Source organism: Hippopotamus amphibius, chromosome 6 (genome assembly GCF_030028045.1).
Source record: "Hippopotamus amphibius kiboko isolate mHipAmp2 chromosome 6, mHipAmp2.hap2, whole genome shotgun sequence".
NCBI lineage: Eukaryota > Metazoa > Chordata > Mammalia > Artiodactyla > Hippopotamidae > Hippopotamus > Hippopotamus amphibius.
Window position 1 is genome coordinate 38,492,959 of NC_080191.1, and position 21,624 is coordinate 38,514,582.

The window sequence follows — 21,624 nt, forward strand, 5'->3', positions numbered from 1 at the left end:
CCCTGCCGCCTGCCTGCCAGATCAATAACTAGGGTCCAGTCACAACTTGGGGAGATGATATCCTGCTGGGAGGTGCTGGACCACTAGGGAAGGAAAGGGACTTAACAACAGATGAGATATAGAATCTAGGCAACATATCCAGGGAGTCTCTGGGAGAGAACTTTGGAGAGTGTGCCAAATCAAGTGAGATGGAATATAATATATAATATTTGATATAATATAACAAAAGTTTATTGACACCAGAACCCCCTCTCCTGACACAGGATTTAATGGTGGTAGGGTCCACTGGAGATGATGCTAATACATTGCTAGATTGACTTTGGAAACTTTGGGGAAATAATGGCTCACATTTACTGAAGTAGAAATTTCAGAACTCCCTGGTAAATGGTTGAGCAAGGGATCAAGAGACTTACAGAAGTGGGCATGCTAGAGTGGATATACTACTACATAAGGCAGAAAGTCCACCAGCTGTGGGAGGGCCCAGAAGAATGCAGTTTACCAAATCCATAAGGGATGCACTGGTGAGGGGGGCACCAATGTTGTGGAGCTCAGTGACGTTCTCTTCTGGAGGCCAGGGCTGAGGCTAGGAGCAGCTCTACAGAACCGGTCTCCCTGAAAGCCATGGTGATCATGGAAGCCAGGTGATGGCATATAACCTTCCAAAGCAAAGTAGATGTGATTATCATAATGAAGAGCATTGTAGGAGTAGCAAGTAGAAGAGCCTGAACCACCAAGAGCTATGAAGGTGGTTAATGGAGCGTGATGTTCCTAGGGCAGGATAGCTGAGCAGGCAACACGGGTATTATCCAGTGTAAACTGCAAAAGAAATCAGGATAGATAATTAGGAGGGTGAGGGCAAACAGCCCAATAAGATGTCACAACCCCTAGCCTAGTTTCCAGAACTGAGCCAGTGTTTAGACCTGTACCGTACTGACTCAGGGACGGGCTGGGTCCGCGTGAGGGTGGACCACTGCAGTACCACAGCAGGGGGATGCAGTCATGATTCTTTCCAGTTATTTTCCAAAGGGGTCTACAGCCATTTACTAGGTAACTATACTCTGGGAAAACAGATACACTCTGACATTCTGAGAACTGCTGAACCTAAGGTCTGACTTGATATTGATAGTCAAGGACCTGCGGCCTCATCCTGGCCTCTCTAGGAGAGTAGGGGCGCATGTTGGCCCAGCAATCAAAAGAGTCCTGGCTCGAGTCTGGCTCACGTGGGGCCCGTGGATTGACAGAGTGCTCAGTTCCTCAGTCCCTCCATGTATAGTTGGAGTGCACAGACCGGGTGGTTGCCCAATGCTCCTCTGGATTCCTTGCTCAGTTGGTAAGAGCTATCACATGGTGGGAAGGCCAAGTAAAAGCCTCTAAAACCGCCTCCTCCGGCCAAAAGAGTGCACCCTAAAACAATTTCACGAGCCAAGAGAAATGGCAGAAATTTGTGCACTAAATCCTTTAAGACCTGAAGGATTTCTGGGTGGTGGTCCCTTTCATGTCCACATTTAATTTACTGGCCAATTAAGAGTATGGCCCCTCCATAAGCCAGATAGATCCTGGCAGATGACAGCAGACTACTGCACACGTAAACAAGTCATAACCACAACGGCTGTTGCTGTTTATACGTGGTAGTGAGCAGCGCGGGCTGCTTTAGGAGGATTGAAGGGGGCTGATAAAGATTCACACAGCTGTACCAGAGACGTCTTCAAGTACATTGGCTGATGCTAAGCATCCAGCTAAAGTGGAAGGCGGTGGATGAACGTGGCGTCTGTTCTCTGGTGATGTGAGTTTTAATGCTCAGATGCCTAGACCTAGGGTCTAAACTGCTGTATTTGTTTCCTAGGACTGCTGTAACAAAGTAGCATAAACTGGGTGGCTTACAATAGGAATTTATTCTCCACAGTTCTGGGAGACTAAAAGTCTGAAAACAAAGTGTCAGTAGGTCCACACTCTCTCTGAAAGCTCTAGAGGAGGATGCTTCCTTGCCTCTTCTGAGCTTCTGGTGGCTCCTCGTTGGTGGTCCTCAGTTGCAGTCTCAACCTCCATCTTACGCGATGGTCTCTCCTCTGTGTCTTCCTATCGTCTTCTCTCTGTATGTTCATGTAGGAAAAGCCTACACTCGTCCTCCTAGGTTCCTCCTCCACACTCACACTACTGCTGTACTCACAACACTTCTGACACCAGATGTGTGTGGGGTTTTCCCACATCAGGCAATTCTGTGACACCAGCTGGGTCTCCTATGATTTAACTCACTTCTGACACTATCTATTTGGAGACATTTTCAGGTCCCACAGGTTAAGGGCTCAGTCTCACAGGACTCAATCTGCCCCACTTTAGATGGCAACTGCAAGTAATTGGTCCCCAAGTTACCCACAAACTCTGTCCAACTTAGCTATGAATTGGAGGTTCCCATGACCTTTTCCTCAGCTTAGATTAATTTGCTACATCAGCTCATAGAACTCAGGAAATCACTTACTTAGGTTTACCAGTTAATCAAGGATATGATAAAGGATACAGACAACCAACCAGATGAAGAGATACATGAGGTGAGGTCTGAGAGGGTCCTGAGCGCAGGAGCTTCGGTCCCCATGGCGATGGGGAGCATCTGATACATGGATGGGTTCACTAACCTGGAAGCCCCCTAAACCTCGTACTATTGGGATTTTTATGGGGGCGTCCGCACGTGGGCATGATCAATTATTAACTTCATTTCCAGGCCCTTTCCCCTCTAGAGAAGTGAGGAGGGCAGGGCTAAAAATTCCAAGCTTCTATCGTGGCTTGGTCCTTCTGGTGATAAGCCCCCATGCAGGAATCCGCTCAGAGTCAACTCATTAGAACAAAAGATGCTCCTGGTGCGCTTATCTCTTAGGAGTTTACTAGGGTTTTAGGAATGCTGTGTCTGGCCGAGGGTCAAAGGCCAAGTATTAGAGCAAGAGATACTCCTAGTGTTCTTATCACTAGGAACTGGGGGCAGATGTATATATAACGTGATATATTATATATATAATGTGATTTTATATACATATATATATAAAAAACGTGATTTTGACACCTCAGTTCTAGAGGTGGAGTCTGTGTTTCTTTTCCTTGAACCTATTTATTTTTTTTATTGTCTATTACATTTTATTCTTCACTCTGCTTTTGAACACCGATGCATTTTTACAGTGGTCTGTTTTTACCACTCCTTGTTTCATTTGGGAGTTATTTCCTCCAGGATGATTCCTTTTGTATTAGTCAAAGGGGAAAGTCTGTATTGACTTCTTAGGCAGTACATGGGGTGGGCTTTGTGACTAAAGTGGAAGTGACACTACTTGACTTAGAAGCTAGGTCATAAAATTCAGTAACTGCCACCTAGCTCTCTTGGGAAATTTGTTTTCAGAATTCAGCCACCATATTCTGGGGAAGCCCAAGTACACGCATGGAGAGAGCACAAAAGGGCGTTTTGGCCAATAGCCCCAGCTGAGGTCCTAGCTAACAGCCAATGCCAACTGATGAGTGAGAGTGCCTTCAGATGACTCCAGTCTCCAGCTGTCTAGTCATCCCAGCCCTCATGTCTTTCCAGCTGAGGCCCCAAACATTGTGGAGCAAAGATAAGCCTTTCTTGCTGTGACATTTCTGAATTTCTGACCTAAAAACCTGTGCGCACAATATAACTTTTTTTTAATTACACCACTAATTTTGGGGGGGGTTTATTAAGTAGCAATGGTGATTAGAAAAAGTAAGAGAAAAATAGAGTATTCAATAAATGGTTCTGGAAAAAAAATAGGTAGCCATTTGAAAAATAAAACCCATATCTCATGCCAAAATAAATTTCAGATTGATCAAAGAGTGAAATGCAAAAACTTAAATGAAAATGTTACAAGGATAACATTGGAGAATTTTAAAAAAAATCTTCTAAGGAAGATTTTTCTAAGTGTTATATAAAATCCTGAAATTATGAAAGATCAATAAATGTGACTACATAAAAATAATATGTTGCTTGCGAAAAAAACATAAGCAAGAGTCATAAGTAAAGTCCAAAAGATCTTGACTATGAGTCACTAAGAAAAAGACCAATAATCCAGTAGAAAAGGGGACTAACAAAAGGAATAAATAGCCAATTCACAGAAAAAAGAACTGCAAATTCTTATATAAAGAATGTCAGTCTTACTCATTATCTGAGAAATGCAAACAAACTACAATGAGGCACTCCTTTTCACTCAACAGACTAACAAAAATAAAACTTGAATCATAGAATGCGGGAATTAAAATATGGGCCCAGGAATCCAAAGCTGCCTGGCTGACCTTGGGCAAATTTGTTCATCTTTGCCTGCCTCAATTTCCTCATCTGTAAAATGATGATAAAAATAGTACTTCGCTCTCAGGGTTTTGTGAGGATTAAGTATGTAAGCCATTTAGAACAGCGTCCAGAATTATCATAGGCGTCAATAAGGGATTGCTTTTTATTACTGCTAACTTGAGAGGTTGGCGGTGGGGACGGGAACACTTACGCATGGCTTGTGGGAGAGTAAGTTCATTCACTCCGTGTAAAAGGCCATTTGCCAGGATCTTTAGAAACGAAAAGAACTGACAATCCAGCATTTCCATGTGTTTAAGTATATATCCTATACTTTAAGTATATATTTCACACTTGGAAAATAAGGTATATGCAAAGGTATTCATTGTAACATTGTTTGCAGTAGCGAGATTAGAAACAGCCTAATAGTCCACTCCATCCACAGGGAGTTGGTTTAAAAATGTGCTTCCTTGATACCATGGAATATTGTGAAACTACCGAAAACCTTTCAGTCTCCTCACAACTAAACAGATGATGCCACCTGCCTCGTGCATAGGGAAGGAGGGTTGGGGGCACAGCTCTCTAGCTGTCATGTCTTGTAAACAGGGAAGAGAAGTGAGCAGTTTGTAAACTGCACAGCTCAGCACCTAGCGTATTGTAAATGCCCCCAAAGTGGTAACTGGTACTGTGTTATTATTTGTCGTCATTTATTTTCTCCATATACTAGAGTCACATCGCCACAGGGCTCCAAAAGGCACCTGGAATTGTATCAATGTCTATTAGAGATAGCACTGGCTTTAAGCCTTTGCTCAATAAAAGCATCTCTCAGCGGCTTGCCAGATGGGTCTGTCACCAGTGTGCTTCCCAGCCAGTCCCGGTCATGGCTTACTGTCAGGGAGCAGGAGAGCATGCCTGAGTGAATCCTTAAAGTTCTTTTCATCTCTGCTTGGGATTGCTTCACTCTTGTTTACAGTACAGCAACTGCTAGAGGGCAGGGTTGCCCATTCTGTTCACGTGGCAGCCTCTGCTCGGAGCTGAGACGCCAGTTGCTTCCCTGTGGATAGACAGACAAAGGCCTAACATTGTGACCCACAGAGCCCACATCCCTCCCGGCCCCCCCATTTTGAAAGACACATAAAAATTTACGGAAATAAAACCTTGATACATTTTACCATTTGTGATGAGGTTCAAATATTTCTACTCTGAAGAAAGTGTAAAAGTAACCAGGGTGAATCTTTATGTTGTGTTTTTTCGTTTTGTCAAGCATGCATTCTTCTGAAATGTCTTTGCAAGTTTAACTATCTATGATTGAGGAGAACAGTCACGACGTTCAAAGTCCTTATAATCTGTTATAGATCACTTGTTACTTACGGTGTCCTAGAACTCAAGTTAAAACAAAAAATATTTTTACTGATTTCCTTCCTCAGCATCATTCTGTGATTTGCTTTCTTTTCAAATCTCCTTTCAGATGTATAACTTCTTATTTACTGGGATACCCCTTATTTTCAAAATATATATTTGAATCTATTTTCTAATTTACTGTTTCCTATGTTCAAACTGGACATACCTGAATCACATTTCAAATGTATATTATTGCTATCACCCCTCTCAAGTGTTTTTGTTTTTTTTTTTTAACTTGTCAATTCCAATGCTTCCCTAGTCTCTGAATTCCCAAAATATTTCTGGCAGTGTTGGGGGTGGATCTTGACTTATTCTCGTGTATAAAAGGGAGCCCATAAAACTGGTGGATTAAAAACTGATGTCCGAATAGTTTCCAGTTTATGACTCATTTTTTCCTAATCACAGATCTTACGGAACTAAAAAAAGGCATATTTCAAAATCATCTAGGTCTGTGATCTTACTTTCTACTTCTTCCTTATTTTTCAAATCTCAGTGCAAGCATTCTGTCCTCAGGGAATCCTTCACTTACCACATCCTACTCCCACAACAGATTGGTTCAGACAGTCCAGTTATATATTCTGCCCTCTTACATTTTTTTGCCGTAGTGTTTATTACCATTTTTTATTATAGATCTCAGCACTTATTTGATTAATATCGATCTCCTTTCACTAGACTCTTAAAATCCTTGAGGAGACCGATATTCTCTTACCCACCCATGTATCCTGAGTCTAGAATAACGCTTGGCTCATATTAGGGACTCAACAGATGTTTAGTGAATAAATAGAGGTGAAAAAAAAATGAATGAATGACTAAAGTCCCCTGAACTGTGACCAGTGTATGCTGGCATTCAATAAAATGATAGTTAATATTATTATTGCTGGTCTCCATTCCAGATCAAGTCAATTTACTGAGTCTTTGTTGAAGACTTGATTGTGGCTGCAGAAACTAAAAGTCATGTTTTCCTTCAAATATGTTGTTTCTTATAGTTGAATTCTTTTCTATAGTTGTGCAATAGACAAATACGTAGAAAGATACATGTGCGTGTATGCATACATATGAATGTGTGTCAATAACTTTTTAGATATAAAAATAAGTGAAATAATTTTTTATTTCGTAATCATGCGTATTAAAACATATATACACCTTGGGGCTTCCTAGGTGGCGCAGTGGTTGAGAATCCTCCTGCCAATGCAGGGGACACGGGTTTGATCCCTGCTCCAGGAAGATCCCACATGCTGCGGAGCAACTAAGCCCATGCACCACAGCTATTGAGCCTGAGCTTTAGAGCCCGTGAGCCACAACTATTGAGTCCATGTGCTGCAGCTACTGAAGCCCACACGCCTAGAGCCCGTGCTCTGCAACAAGAGAAGCCATGGCAATGAGGAGCCCGTGCACCACAACAAAGAGTAGCCCTCACTCACTGCAACTAAAGAAAGCCCATGCACAGCAAAAAAAGACCCAACACAGCCAATAAAATAAATAAATAAATAAATAAATAAATAAATTTATAAAGAAAACACAAAACATACGTACACCTTGATTTAATTTCATTTTATTAAAACAGTTAAATTTTTAGTAGAAGTTTTATCAGTTCTTATCAGGATTTCCAAAATCAAGAATATATGACTGGAAGTAAATAAGGTTAATTATGTATACATTTCTGGCATTTTTGGAAAAGTTTGATTTTCTTCCTTTTAATTTGAACACTTTAATAAAATTGCAAGTTCAAGACTCATTTTTCTTTATAATAAAATATGATAATCTCAATTATATGGGGATTTCTGGGTTTAATTATTTTTCTGTTATAATAAAGTTAATTTTCATTTTGATTCTCAATTTAGTGATAGCAAGGACTCAGAATTACTTGATATTAGATCCACATGGAAAGCTTGAGACTTCTGATTAATCACCATTCCATTATTAGATTTGATTTCTTAAAATGAATTTACTTATAGCTCATAGACAATGAAGATATTTTGAAAGCACTTTTCTCCCATTGAAATTATTTTATAAACAGAATATTTACACACAGCAATTACTTTCATTAATTTTTCTATTGGAACCAAAATGTCGCAACTCATTCTGTCTAACTTTTCGGTAAACTTACTTATCTTTTTTGAGTTGCAGAAACAAATTTTCAGATATGGCTGGGTTCTTAGTTAACCCCATCATCTTATTCGTTCAGTGCCTAGATGCCTGTATATCCCTGGTCTCTTTCCCGCTGCGCTGTGCTTCAGCTGTACTCAAGTGCATGCCTTGCAAGTACTCCTGTTCGCGCCTGTGAGTTTTGTGTGGGCTGCTCCTTCATCCTGAAATACCATTCTTCTCATTCTTTGCCTGACTAACTGTTACTGGTCTTTGGCATTAACAGATTAGCAACAGGAAATCTTCCATGACTCCTGTTCTTTTTTTTTTTTTTTTTGTATGAAAGGAAAGAAACCCACTAAAATCAGATCATGGCCAGAAGCAGGGGCATTCTTCTGAGAATACAACAGGTAAGATCTAAAGACAGTACGCAAGGTAGAGCTGAGCCACACAGGTCGTGGGTGGGGGCGCTGAAAATCAGGAGGTCACTTCGTGTTTTCTCCTGACTGCTTCTCTGCAAGTTCCTGCTCCATGCTTCCCTTTCTACCAGAGTCCTCTGCTGACTCACCTTGCACAGAGTCCAAAGTGGTCCCTGTCAGCTGCTCTTTCTACAACGTGACTTTTTGGCCCCGATTGCACAATTCTCAAGCGACAGCCAACCTCAGAGCTAAGGCCAGAGAAAATCCCAGTCACAGCAGAGTGAATAATAGATGGGCTGGATTTCTGTGTGGCATCTGATCACATCAGTTGTGACCACAGAGCGGGGCCATGTCCCAGGATTTGTAAGGCTTCTTTTCTAGTGGCTCTCAGGAGAAAGAGTTTCCTAGAGTGGAATACAGGAGGTATAAGCAGTGTAGTCATAGGGACTGTAGCCCTCCAGTCTGGGATTGGTGCCTTTCTAAGGGCTCCCAGTACATTGTGCTGCACTTTCATAGCTCTCAACATAGTGTATTCCAATCAACGGTGAATATTTCCGGCTTCCACACTGGGCTAGGAGCTTCTCGTGAAGATGGACCATTCTTGTTTTTCCTCTTCATCCCATGTTTCTAGCACATACAGTCTTTGATAAACAGTAGGTAATCCATAAACGTATGTGCCAGAGGGCTGGTAGATTAGCATTCAGTATGCACATTTGGAACCTTTCACACTAAATATATACTTTATATGGTAATTAACCAAACATGTTAATATGGTAATTTCTTGCCTTTCAGTTCTAGAGCCCTAGAGTCCAAAGGCTCTATTTTATTTTCTCCACAGAAAAAACCTCCAGTTTTCTGCTGACAAAGGGGAAAGAGATCGTCACCAGCTGCATGGAACTGGGGAAAGGGTCTGGCTCTCTAACTGCTTCTCAAACAGACTTTGAACCATTTCAACTGTTTTTTAGTCCTACCTTCACAATCTCTAACAGAAGTATCTGGTGTAGCCCATTTTACATGTAAGTCTGGTTATATCTTGGCTTTATTCACTTCTGGTTTAGGGTTAAGCTTTCTTGGTCAGCTAAAGCATTTATCAAGTGTCCATCTGTTTTTCCATCTACTAATGTGTTATTCTAGTCATGTCTTGCCAATTCTCTTTGTCCCTGAGGATTTATGCCTTTAAAAAACATTCTTTTGTCTCAGTGTGGTTTGGGGAGAAAGTGAAAGTAAACATATATGTTTGATCCATCATCTTTTCCCAGATATTCCTGTTTCCATTATTTCATTTTTTTAATTTTTAAAAATCAGTTTTATTGAGCTACATTTTATATATAGTAAAATTCTTTGATTTTAGGTCTACTATTCAATGAGTTTTGGCAGGTATATGCAGTCATGTAACCACCAATGTCATGATGTAGATAATTTCTGTCACTCCAAAAAGTCTCCTTGTGCCCATTTATAGTCAGTTTCTCCCTCCCACCCTGATCCTGGCAAACACAAGCCTGCTTTCTGTCACTATAGTTTTGTTCTTCTAGAATTTCACATAAAATTGTTTATAATATTCCCTTATCCTTTAAATGTTTGTCGAATCTGCAGTGTCTGTGCCACCTGCTTCACAATACTGGGAATTTATGACTTCTTTCTTTTCCTATAAGTCTAGGTACAGGCTTATCAATTTTATTAAACTTTTCAAAGAAACATCTTTTGGTGTCATTGACTTTCTCCATTTCCTTCTGGTTTTGATTTTATTAATTTCTATTTTTCACTATGTTTGTTTCTCTTATATAAAAGATAACAGTTCTTAGCTGCCCATTTTTTAATGTGCTTTGTATAATTTTCTATATTTGTACTGTAGTATTCCTTTGACTGGCAATTCTCCTATTATTAGTTAGGGCATTGCTTTGAATGTTTTCTTGGCCATTTGCTTTTCTTTCTTTTTTAAAAATAAATTTATTTACTTATTTATTTATTAGCTGTATTGGGTCTTCAGTGCTGCACATGGGCTTCCTCTAGTTGTGGCGAGCAGGGGCTACTCTTTGTTGCGGTGCTCGGGCTTCTCATTGCCCTGGCTTCTCTTGTTCTAGGTGAACAGGCTTCAGTAGCTGTGGCATGAGGGCTCAATAGTTGTGGCTCACAGGCTGTAGAGCACAGGCTCAGTAGTTTCGGCGCACAGGCTTAGTTGCTCTGCAGCATGTGGGTTCTTCCCGGACCAGGGCTTGAATGCGTGTCCCCTGCATTGGCAGGTGGATTCTTAACCACTGCGCCACCAGGGAAGTCCCAAGCCATATGCTTTTCTATTTCTGGTGAGTGGCTCTTTTTTTTAAAATCTTTAAAATTTTCAAACTATTAACTTTCAATGATTATAAAGTTCCTTGCATATTAAGAAAGATCATACTGTATCTCTCTCATTTATTCATTCTTCTAAAAAAATGTTTCTTTGAAAGACCAAGAGCTATGAGGTAATTTTTGATAATCACTTATTTTTTATATGCATTTATGAGGGGTTTTTGTACATGTGTTTGTTTACATTTTTATCTTTTAGAAGTTTATATTGGAATAAAAGTGTGAAATATCCCTTTTTCTTATACCATTTTTCAAATATTTTGGAAAAATGAGGTAGCTTAAGCTATAAAGAGGTACAAAGCCTTTTTCCCCACTGGTCTCCATATTATGAGAATTAACAAATCTGTCCTACACCGGGACATTCTTATTCTTTGGGGCCCACAGCTATAACATTCCTCCTTGTCTCCCAAGATTTTAGACTACCCTGCAACTATGGCATCTCTGAAGTAAATGCTCTCTCAGATGAGTGAGAAGGAAGGCCACGTGCTTGTTTCAGGCTTGGTCCTGGGTGTTCCATGATCATACCTAACCAGCTTTGATGACCACATCAACAGAAAAACTGGGATGCCCCATACTGATGAATCAAAAAAAAGCCAGGACCTTTCTTATATACACGTTATATGTGATTATGTACTTGTAGGGATAAAACTGGAAAGTAATTTTGAAAAGGATGATGAGTTAAAAAAAAAATTTTTTTTCCTATGTGAGGGATCTGATACCTGACAAACTAGAATTATCCACCTGCCTCAGAGCTGGGAGAGGAAGATAAGGCAGGCAGCCTTGGCTTTATTATGCCCAATATACAAAGATAAAGGAATTGCTACCAGTTTTCAACTACAAAAATATGATCGTAACACCTACTTCAAAGGTATGTAACACCTACTTCAGAGCCAGGTGTTGTTAAGAGAGAAAACAGTTTCTAAATTTTGTAAGCTCCCACAAACAAACTAAGAGTGAGGCCTGAAAGACTTCAATGTTCCATGTATCGTAAACTGTGGGAATGCAGAACTCAGCAGATGGTGCATGAAAAGTCCCTGCTGCACTGCAGTGAGAGAAAGTTGACTCTTGGATTCTGTGGAGTGTGGAAAGGAGAAGCGTAAGACAGAAGTGCTCAGTTAGACACTTTTATGAGGGCTTAACCTTTTGTGAGCTGAAACCCTGGGTGGGAAGGTAAGTGTTACGTAGGTTGACTAGAAAGCCTGAAGCAGAGATGCTTCTGCCCAACTTCCTGATTGGGCCTCTGTTGGCAGAATGTTCCCCTCATGGATATGGAGGGGCTTTGTCCAAATGAAAAATAGTTGCACTGTGTGGCTAGGCGGAATCTGAGGTAGCACTCTGAAGCTTTTGTTGGCTGTCCTGTAGGAAGGGAGCAATACTGAATTTATCACATGCCTTTTGGGGATGTGGAAGTAACCTGAGTTGAGAGCTGGGGGAGTTACCCAGTGGGCCTTATAGCCAAAGATAAGATGACCCTAACAACCATTTCAGAGTTCTGTAAATTGACCAAAGGTAGACAAGTTGAGAAAGCATTTATTCTTGAAAAACTGCTAGTGTTGGAATAAGAACAGTTGGAGTTTGTAAACTCTGGCCATCAGAGGGGAAGGCTTGATTTCGTGAGGTGATGGTGGGGTATGAAAATGGCAAATTTTATAGAGAACAGCAGGGAAAATCTGTAGTTTTATGTCCAGGAGGGTACTGAAAGAAAAATTCTCAGAAAAATAATCAGAATCCAGAGTAGCTATAACACATTACCTACAAGTCCAGTTTTCAACCAAAAATTACAGTACTTGCAAGAAAACAAGAAAGTCTGACTCACATTCAGGAAAAAAAAAAAAAAATCAGTGTGTGTGTGTATATGTGTGTGTGTGTACACATAATCTGTTTTCTTAATTTCTTTAAAAAAACCTAAGGTTTAAAATAATGATAATACTGCATCACTGGCTTTATAACATATAGATTAATATATATAACAATGGCAGAAAAGAGGAGTGAGAAAATTGAGATATAAAATGTTATATTTGGGGCTTCCCTGGTGGCGCAGTGGATAAGAATCCATCTGCCAATGCAGGGGATGTGGGTTCAATCCCTGGGCCGGGAAGATTTCAATCCCTGGGCCAGGAAGATCCCACATGCCACTGAGCAGCTAAGCCTGTGTGCCACAACTACTGAGCCTGTGCTCTAGAGCCCTTGCTCCACAACAAGAGAAGTCACTGCAATGAGAAACTGCATACCGCAACGAAGAGTAGCCCCTGCTCACCACAACTAGAGAAAGCCCGCACATAGCAATGAAGACCCAATGCAGCCAAAAATTTTTAAAAAATAAATAATGAAATAAATCTTTAAAAAAAAATGTTATATTTTACCAGAATGAAGTCGGTATTAATCTGAAGTAGACGGTAAATTACAAATGCATACTATGACCTCTAGAGCAACTACCAAGAAAATAACTTTTCAGAAAAGCTAAAATTCAACAGAGGAATTAACATGGTATAATGAAACATAATTAAAATACAATTTTAAAGAAGTAAAGGAGAAACAGAAGGACAAAAGGAAAAAAAAAAAGACATGAGGCATAGAGAAAACAAATAGCAAAGTGGAAGGCATGAATTCCGATTATTTGGCAACCCCAGGTTTTGCTAGAAATGAGGTATAAAAGAGACAATGGGGAGTGGCAGAGACTGTGGACAACCAAAATATGAAGACTGGACAGCAGTTCCCTTTAGACGGGGTCAGCATTTGCCATTTTCCCACAGTTTCTATGACTCAATTGCATTCACTTTCTGTGCTCATTTCACTGATTTTGTTACCTGACAATGAGGTGTTTTTCCTCCATCCCAGAGGGGTCAGTATTCCTTCCTGATCCCACAGGCTCTCCCTTTGCAGATGCATATCTGATGGGAGCTCTCAAACCTTCCCAGAAATTATATTTAAATCATTTATAATTAAATTATATTTAAATAAATCATGTATACTTTATGTAAAATTAAATCATTTTATTCTCTTTCTTAGGGGTAGGGATTGGGTGATTTAAATATGTAAAGAATCAATTCAAATTTTTATGAACAGCTGGGGAAATGTAAAACATGTTGTTGACATTTAGAGATAGTAGTATAATTTTATGGTATTATTTGTAACACCAGTTTATAAATGAGGAAACCAAGGCTCAGAGAGTTCTTGTACTCTGTACAAAGTTGAATTGTTATCCAAGCTTCTTCCAAGGGGAATATTTTTGCACTTACAAAAAAGAGAAATCAGGATGCCATACAAAGTCTTAAAAATAAATTAATGCCATGGAAAAAAAAATTTTTTTCTAGATCTCATAAAGATGAAAGAAATCTTTTTTCTTCATTTTAGACTAGGCTAGATGTCTTCTGTGTTTCTCTGGAGAACTAGAGAGATTTCAGCTGGAGAAGCTCTGGAGCAGCTGCTGAAATAATTACTCTATAGTATATTTCATTTTTTAAAAGCTGAGAAGCCTTGTTTCTCAATTTCAAGAAGTCATAGTTCAAGCATAGATAACAGGTTGGTTGTGTTTGGTGTTTTGGCCTTACTCACATACAAAGTTTCAGGCATCAAGGGGGAAGTGTTTACATATTTTTGTACAGTACAACTTAAGGAATCCTAAAATCTTACACTATCTTTCCTGCTGTACTAGATTAGAGTCCTCAATCATTAGAGACAGAGTGGTTTAGGACTAAGGATGACACATTCATTGTTCACGTTTACACTAACCAGAGAAGTTTTGCTGCAGTTTGTCTCTTGATCTTACTATACTTGTATTTTAGAGGGTGAAGCTGTCCCTCAGATCATTTTGAATATAAACAAGATGGAGGCAAGACTTGTCTATAGCTCAGTCTATGGCTAAACAACATGAGTGGCCTACTTGATCCATTTTTATTCTGATTTTAGAGTTCCAATTGGATTTTTATAGTTACCCATAAAAGTCCCAGTTGGCAAAGGCCAGGCCTGAGCATAAGGCAGAGGCCACATCCTGGTGGCCTGCGTGTCGGGCCCACCCTGCAGATGTGTTACATTTTGCTTGGCCTTGAAAGTGTTTAAAGAAATTGTTTTTCTGAATTTTGTAGACAAAATTTTGCAATCCGGAGAATTCACAAAAACATCTAAATTTCCTGGGTTTTTTTTGAAAAATCTGACTATCTGACCACAATGGGCACACAATCCTGCTGAGTAAGTGCCCTAGCCTCTACGTGGGCACACACTCTTTTATGGTTCCTGCTGGTCCCTGCATGTTTGAGTTTCTGACCCTGCAGTCCTCTCCACCAACGGGTGGAGTCTTCAAAAGGATTTGTTGACTTGGGATGCAGACAATACACTTATTCCACTTGTTTTCTCAAGTTCAAAGCCACTTTGGAACATCTCTGTTGAGTAGAAGTTTTGACACTCATTTGACCAGTCTCCATGGAGCAAATCTTTGTCCTTGAATCTGATTTTTGGAAACAGTCAAAGGAAAATTTAGAGCCAAGTTGGGGTAAAAAATTATGTGTGACTATGTAATAGTGAAAACCTGTTTCTCTTGGGTGGTTTGGTTTGTAGGCTGACTCAAAGGTAATTAAGGAAAAAAAAAAAAAAGAGCTCATAATGCTTTGAGGGACGGCCCTTACTCTTCCAGATGTCAGCTACCGTTTCTACTAAGCTCTCATAATATCCTATGTATGATTCTATTATGCATATATGATTTGGGTTTTAGTCTTTTGTTTACTATCTTCACCCCCTTTGATCAGACTGACAGCCACTTGGGAAAGATTTACTTTTATTCATCTTTGATATTGTTGGAGGCCACTGACATTGTTGGAAGCCAAGAGATTGAGCTGAAGGATTCATTATTGAATGAATGAATGAATCAATCAATATAAATGGAAAGCATTCCAAGTTAACTATTTTAAAGGGGACAACACACACTTTATATCTGTTAAGCGTTCATTCCCATTTTTAAAAATTTGTATATATTCCTGAAATCAAAATGAATTGAAAATTAATTGATATTGGATTGTGTAACTTTCCTTGGTCACTAAAGTCAGTTCCGGGCATTGAAAATCACTGTTTTCCCCTTGACAACCAAGACTCACGTCACAACACACTTGTGGGTTTTCTAACTGATGAGCAAGGAAATGTAAAAGTTGTACAATCAAAGCTGAATCAAAACCCACCAAGAATTATAGCCTACTGTTCGTGTCCTAAACAAAGTATCAAAGTATTCCAGATTGTGGCAACATTTTTGATGTCGCTAACCAGGTAGCTGCAGCAACCTCAGGAGAGCGCAGCGCCAACACGTTCAAGCTTTCGATGCAGAAAAGTCTAAAATAACTAATAATAAACAAGTATCTTAAAGCAAGAGCAGCCCCCCCCCCCAACACAGAAACCACAGAAAACCACAGAAAATTAAACCTCTTATCTGTGTGTATTTGTAAAATCAAGTATTTTAAGGTTGGAGAGTCCTGAGTAGCGTAGGTAGCGGACAGCAGGGCTTGGAAGGAATTCTTGTCTGTTTCTACGTAGGAGGAAAAGAAGGTCGCTTCCCCCCACGCTTGAGCCTATAGCCTCCCCGCCTGTCCATCCAGAAGCACACAGGTCCGTCCCCACTGGGCTCTCCCGCCTTTGAGAAGCCGCCCCGGCACTGCGGCCGCATCCTCCCTCGGCCCGCGCTCTATTTCGGGGCCCCATGAGCTCAGGCCCTCTGCAGACCGCACTCTGCAATTCCAGGCCAGCCCGCGCCGCGAGGCCACGCAGGGCGATTCCTGCAAGTGTCCGGACGGTGCCCGGGGCGCGAGGAGGGGAAGGCTCGGGGGAGTTAAAGACACGCCCACGTAAAGGACCCAAAATAACCCACACTCCGAGTGCCCGAAATCAGACAGGAAGCCAAAGCACCCGGGGCGTTGAGTTGCTTTCCCCTCGCTCGCAGCGGCGGGCGGCGGGCGCCGAGCCAAGGGTCTGGCGGCGAGGGGCGGGCGCGGCGGCGGCGGCGGCGGCGGGCGGGGCGGGGCCGGCGCGGAGCCTATTAAAGGCGCAGCGGGGCGGCGGGGCCGCAGCGCCCGGGGCCACCATGGAGCGCGACGGCTGTGCGGGGGGCGGGAGCCGCGGCGGCGAGGGCGGGCGCGGCCCCCGGGAGGGCCCGGCGGGGAACGGCCGCGACCCGGGCCGCGTCCGCGCCGCCGAGGCGCCCGGGGAGCCGCTGCTGGCCCCCATGGACCTGGGGGAGGAGCCGCTGGAGAAGGCGGCGCGCGCCCGCGCGGCCAAGGACCCCAACACCTACAAAGTGCTGTCGCTGGTAGGTCCCCGCCGGCCCGGCGCGCGGGAGGGCGGGGAGGGCGGCGCGCGCGGTCAGCACCCGGGGTCCGGAGAGAGACAGCGTGTGCGCCGCTCCTCTTCGCCTCGTCGCCCTCCACTGCGGGCTTTCATCCGTGCTCATCGCCGCCGCCGAGCCTTCTCTTTTTCCCCGGGGAGTAGTTCACTCTCACTTGTGTTACTGATGCTCAGAAGGGCCTGTTTACGAAACCAGGCTGTTTAAAAACCGAGATCTTTAGAAATCTCACCTCTTCCCCGCAGAGAGCACAAGGTTTTTCATGGGGAAAAACGGCCAGCCCGAAAGTTGTTGGTCTTAGGCAGGAGCGACAAGGTGTTTTGGTTTTGTTTTAATTTTTTACTTCTTTGCCGGGACTCTAGGTGCAGTATTGATGACTTGGCTGCATTAACTGATTCCACTTGAAAAGATTTAACAGAGCTCTTTAAGTTGTATCAGGAACTCTTGGCTCTCTGTTTAGGAATTTCCTTGCAGCTGTTCAGAAATTCCATCAATATTCATGTTAGGTGAATGCGAAGAAAAGTTTATGACTCTTTCAACTATAGGTTCCGCGGTTTTTGCTGCTAACAGACGTACCCACTCTTCCTCTGCTATTTGGTCGTGATGGTTGCAGGATCCGCAGTCAATTTTATGAAATGTGGGGGTGGCTTTTCATTTTACATCTATGGTAGGAAGTGCTGGACTGAGAGTCAGAAGCCTGGCTTTTTGCTTTCATGGCCGTTATTAATTGCCGGGGCATCCTGTAACTCTCCCCAGACTTCAATTTCTTCTATGTTAAAATGAGGACAACATCACTTCTGTGTGGATTAGATAAGATTATTGTGAGGGTCAGGGGGAACTATGTGGGGAAGTAAATTTGAAAACTACAAAGAGGCTCATTTCATTGTATTATATGGAAGTGACATTTCTATGTATAGTGTACCATAAGGTATATTGTCACATATTATGATTAAACAGTGTGGTGTAGGGGATATCTTTTCTAATTTTTGAAATCTTTCCTTTTGTAAACATTTCCATTTCCACTATGTTTTGGGTATTGTGGAGATGATACAGTGCTCTGAGGAACCAACATTCCTAGACTAAAAAGATGGTGTCATGTAATTAATACTTAAAAATAAGCCTAAGATTCAAAGGGTAGGTGTCCCAAACCACGTAATGTTTGTATCTCAAGATGTATTTTTGCATCATATATCACTGTTTAAGAACACCTGATGTTGACGAGGACTTAGTTTTAGTCTTTTGAGTCACCTTTTTTGTTTCTATCAATGGAAGACCTTAGCTTCTGCAACACCATCACTTAATATCAGTACTTTTCAGTGTTTGGCACAGGCATTCAATAATTGTACATTGAAACTGTATGTAACTCCCATGTGAAATCACTTCTACTTGCCTATGTGTAGTCTTGAAAGTCTGGTAAATTGCCAATTGCTAAATTCCATTTTAAAAATCTTTCCTATTCATTTACCTATAAATCCACAATAGGTATCAGCAGAGATCTACCTTTGAAACATGCATTTCAGTCTTTGACACCTGCAGTCTGCTTATCAAACAGCATTTTGTTATACTCTGATGATGCAACTCTGGGCTTCGACATCAAAGTGCCTTTAACACTCCTGCAAGTAGGATGATCATGAATATTTTTCATGCCATTAGGTGGGGTCTTTTGCTGTAACACGTTGACTTGGAAAGAATTCTTACTTCATGTCTTTGATGAAACACAGCGGGCTGTTAGTACACACCAAAGCTCATTGCTGTGTTTGTGAAACAATTAATGGTTTCAGGTGAAAGTGAAACCTCTTTCCCTTCCCTACTTCAAGACCCTTCTTCCCCCTAGACTTTCCCAAATGATGCACTTCTAAAGGGAAAAGTCTCCAAAAGGAGCTTGACAGTTGTCATTAAAGAGCTCTGGGACATGTGTTCTAGAAAGAATCTGCAATTATGGGATTCCTTTTTCAGGTGAACCAGCAGCACACTTTTCATAAAGCTGAAGAAATGGGTTGACTGAGTGCATCTGGGATTGGGATTATGAGAGCCCAAACACTGAGGTGGTCCTTGGCTGCACAGTTTTTATCTTGTAGGGTAAACACAAGACTTGTCTTCCGGAGAGATAAGTGGTGGCGACATAACTGTTGCATTTTTCTGAAAGTGTTTCAGATAAACTTAAAGGCTGGAGGTATGTGCAGAAGGGACGATCCTGCCGTACGCTGGCTTCTCCCCATTTCATCCCTAGGAAGACTGAAGGCTCTGCTCTGGAGGCTTTGGCCCTGGGCTCTGGAAGCACTCATGCCTAGGCACTGAGCCAGACTGTGGAAAACCCCAGGAGGGCAAATAAATATATGCTTCAGTAGATATGTTAGATCTGGATGCCTTTCCTGGTTCCAAATTAAGTTTTGAACTGAAATGTCAGCTTCCACTGAGGTTGGTCATGGACATTTATTTGAAATAACTTTCCTGTTCCCTGGCAGGTATTTTCAACCACGTTGCAGTACTCTTCTCGGTCCTCCAGTTAGTTATTCCACAGCATCATTTTGTGTTTGTGACCTTCTGCTGTCCTTATGAATACATGGACCTGTGTATGTTCATAAGGGGCCTTGTGTGTGGGGTGGTGAGTGAAGACAACTTTCACCTTTTGATGAAAGAGTTCTTTGTAAGTGGCAGAAGTTGCCCTTGTTTATCAGAAATTTGAGTGTGAGAGTTATTAATTCTGTTAGCTTCTCTCTCCCTCTTGCAACACATCGTCTTGTTTCTAGAATACAGCATGGAGAATATTCAGCATAGTTCTCTGCTCTTAATCTGAATTGACATTGCTTTTTGGTTTTTTTAATTTTATATCTGTCCAGCCATAGTTAAGCATTTTATTTAAAAAATGACCAGAACATCTTAGGGGACAGGGACATCTCCTGTTTTACCCTTACAGTGTTTGTTGCACGTGTTCTAATGAAATGTACCCAAGGTTCCTAGGAACCCAGCAGGACTGTTGTGTTTACCGCCAGGCCTAAGACTGTACCTCACACTCAGTGTCAGCTTTTGGCTGAATGAATGCAGTGCATTTTTACTTAGACTGAGTAACGCTTTGACTTGGAAAAGGGCAAGATGGGAAGACTAAATACACAACCACATACCCATATGGCCAGTTGAAAATCAGCAATCCAAATATAGATGCACTCATAGAGATGACACTGGGTGTCAATTCAGGGATAAGATCAAACTGGAATATCGTTTGTTTAGCACATAGGGAGATAAAAGAGGCAGTGAATGAACAATAGACGGAAGTTCCCAACTAAGGCCAGCATACCTAAGAGGACAAGAGGGTCTCCGTGATAACCTGGATTCAGAATCAGGATCTAACCATTGGGCATGCTCTCAGAAACAACACAGGTGTGGTTGTCTGGCAGGTACAAATAAGGCCATCCTTCAGGTACAAATGAGTCTCCTTTGCCTATACTGAGGTCTCTTCTGTTTTGGTGACTTTGTTGTCACACCCCAAATTCAGTCTTTGTGGCTCTTGTAGGGAACTTTTTTCTTCTGCTTTGCTTTCTGTGACTTTCTTTCTTCTGAATTGAGTCATTTTCTGGTCTTTCTCGCACCATTTGTATTTCAGCTGTTTCTACTTGACGCAGCCTCTTAGGAATACACAGGCACCCTTTCAACCCTTTTCTTTTTTTCCATTCTATTCCAGTTTTTCTGTTATCTCTGGGCATTGAGTTTTGCCATCTCCTACCCCATCACACCCTAATCATAACTCTGAAGAGAATCCCTAGAGCCATGTTGAGAGACTGTATACGTTTCGTATAATGAAGAACTGGGGACCATTAACCTTTTTAGAATATTTACAGAAATTTTTTTATCAGCTTCTTATCTTCCTCCAGGTAACTCTTTTTCTCAGATATCAGTATTAAAGGCAAATGAAAATAGTTTTAAATTCAGTTTTGTTTTTGAGTTTCATAAATTCCATGGCAAAATATCTGAGTTACTTTTAAGACATAGCAAATGTATTTCATCTATATTATGGACATTTTAGACAAGGCAAAGAACTTAATCATGATTCATAACTTTTTTGGTGGGGGGAGGTGGATAGGGGGAAAGCCACTTCAAGTTTCAAACTACTTAGAACAAAAACCTTTTGGAATATAACTTATAATTAGAAATCCGCCTCTGGTTAAAATAAACATGCCTCCATCAACCATGAAATATTCCCCAAACAACAAAAATAAACAAGAAACCAAATGAGCCCAAGGCAGAACATAGATTACTCTTCTAAGTCCAAGTTCTGTGCAACAAGAACTGATATTGAGAATGCCGACCCAATTTGAAAACGCTTTGGCATCAAACAAGAGCCAAGTTATGTATTTATAAGAAGGTATAATAATATATTTAAAAGGGATTTTCGAAAGAGTGAGCAGAATATTCAGCTAAATTTTAACTAGAACATTCTGTTTCCTGAGTGTTTTAGTTATCTGAGTTTTGATTACAAGAATTAAGATAATATCTATAGTATTTTTCAAGTATCCTCCCACTTTTGGTGTTTAGAATAATGCTTGGTGGAAAAGTAGGTGGTAAAAGTTCAGATGATTATTATTCACATAGCACTTGGCGCTTTCAGAAGCATTTTCTCATGTATTTTTAATTGATCCTTGACACTGAAATAGGAAATTATCGTGACAGTCAATCCTACTTTACAGATAAGGAAACTGAGGCTTGCAGGGGTTGTTTCTTAGGGTTAAACCAGCTGGGAACTGTTAAAGACCGTAGATTCCAGGGCTCCAATCCCAGAGACTGTGATT

At 41.3% G+C, this 21,624-nt stretch overlaps 1 protein-coding gene across 1 annotated transcript in view; it reads left to right on the top strand.

Annotated features, from left to right (window-relative positions):
* Window positions 1–16,582: 16,582 nt before the first annotated feature.
* ENPP1 (ectonucleotide pyrophosphatase/phosphodiesterase 1) overlaps window positions 16,583–21,624 on the top strand; it is a 65,613-nt gene continuing 60,571 nt past the window's right edge. The window contains exon 1 of the mRNA XM_057739683.1: window positions 16,583–16,807. Within this exon, the coding sequence (XP_057595666.1) occupies window positions 16,583–16,807 (225 nt within the window). The remainder of the gene's footprint in view (window positions 16,808–21,624) is intronic.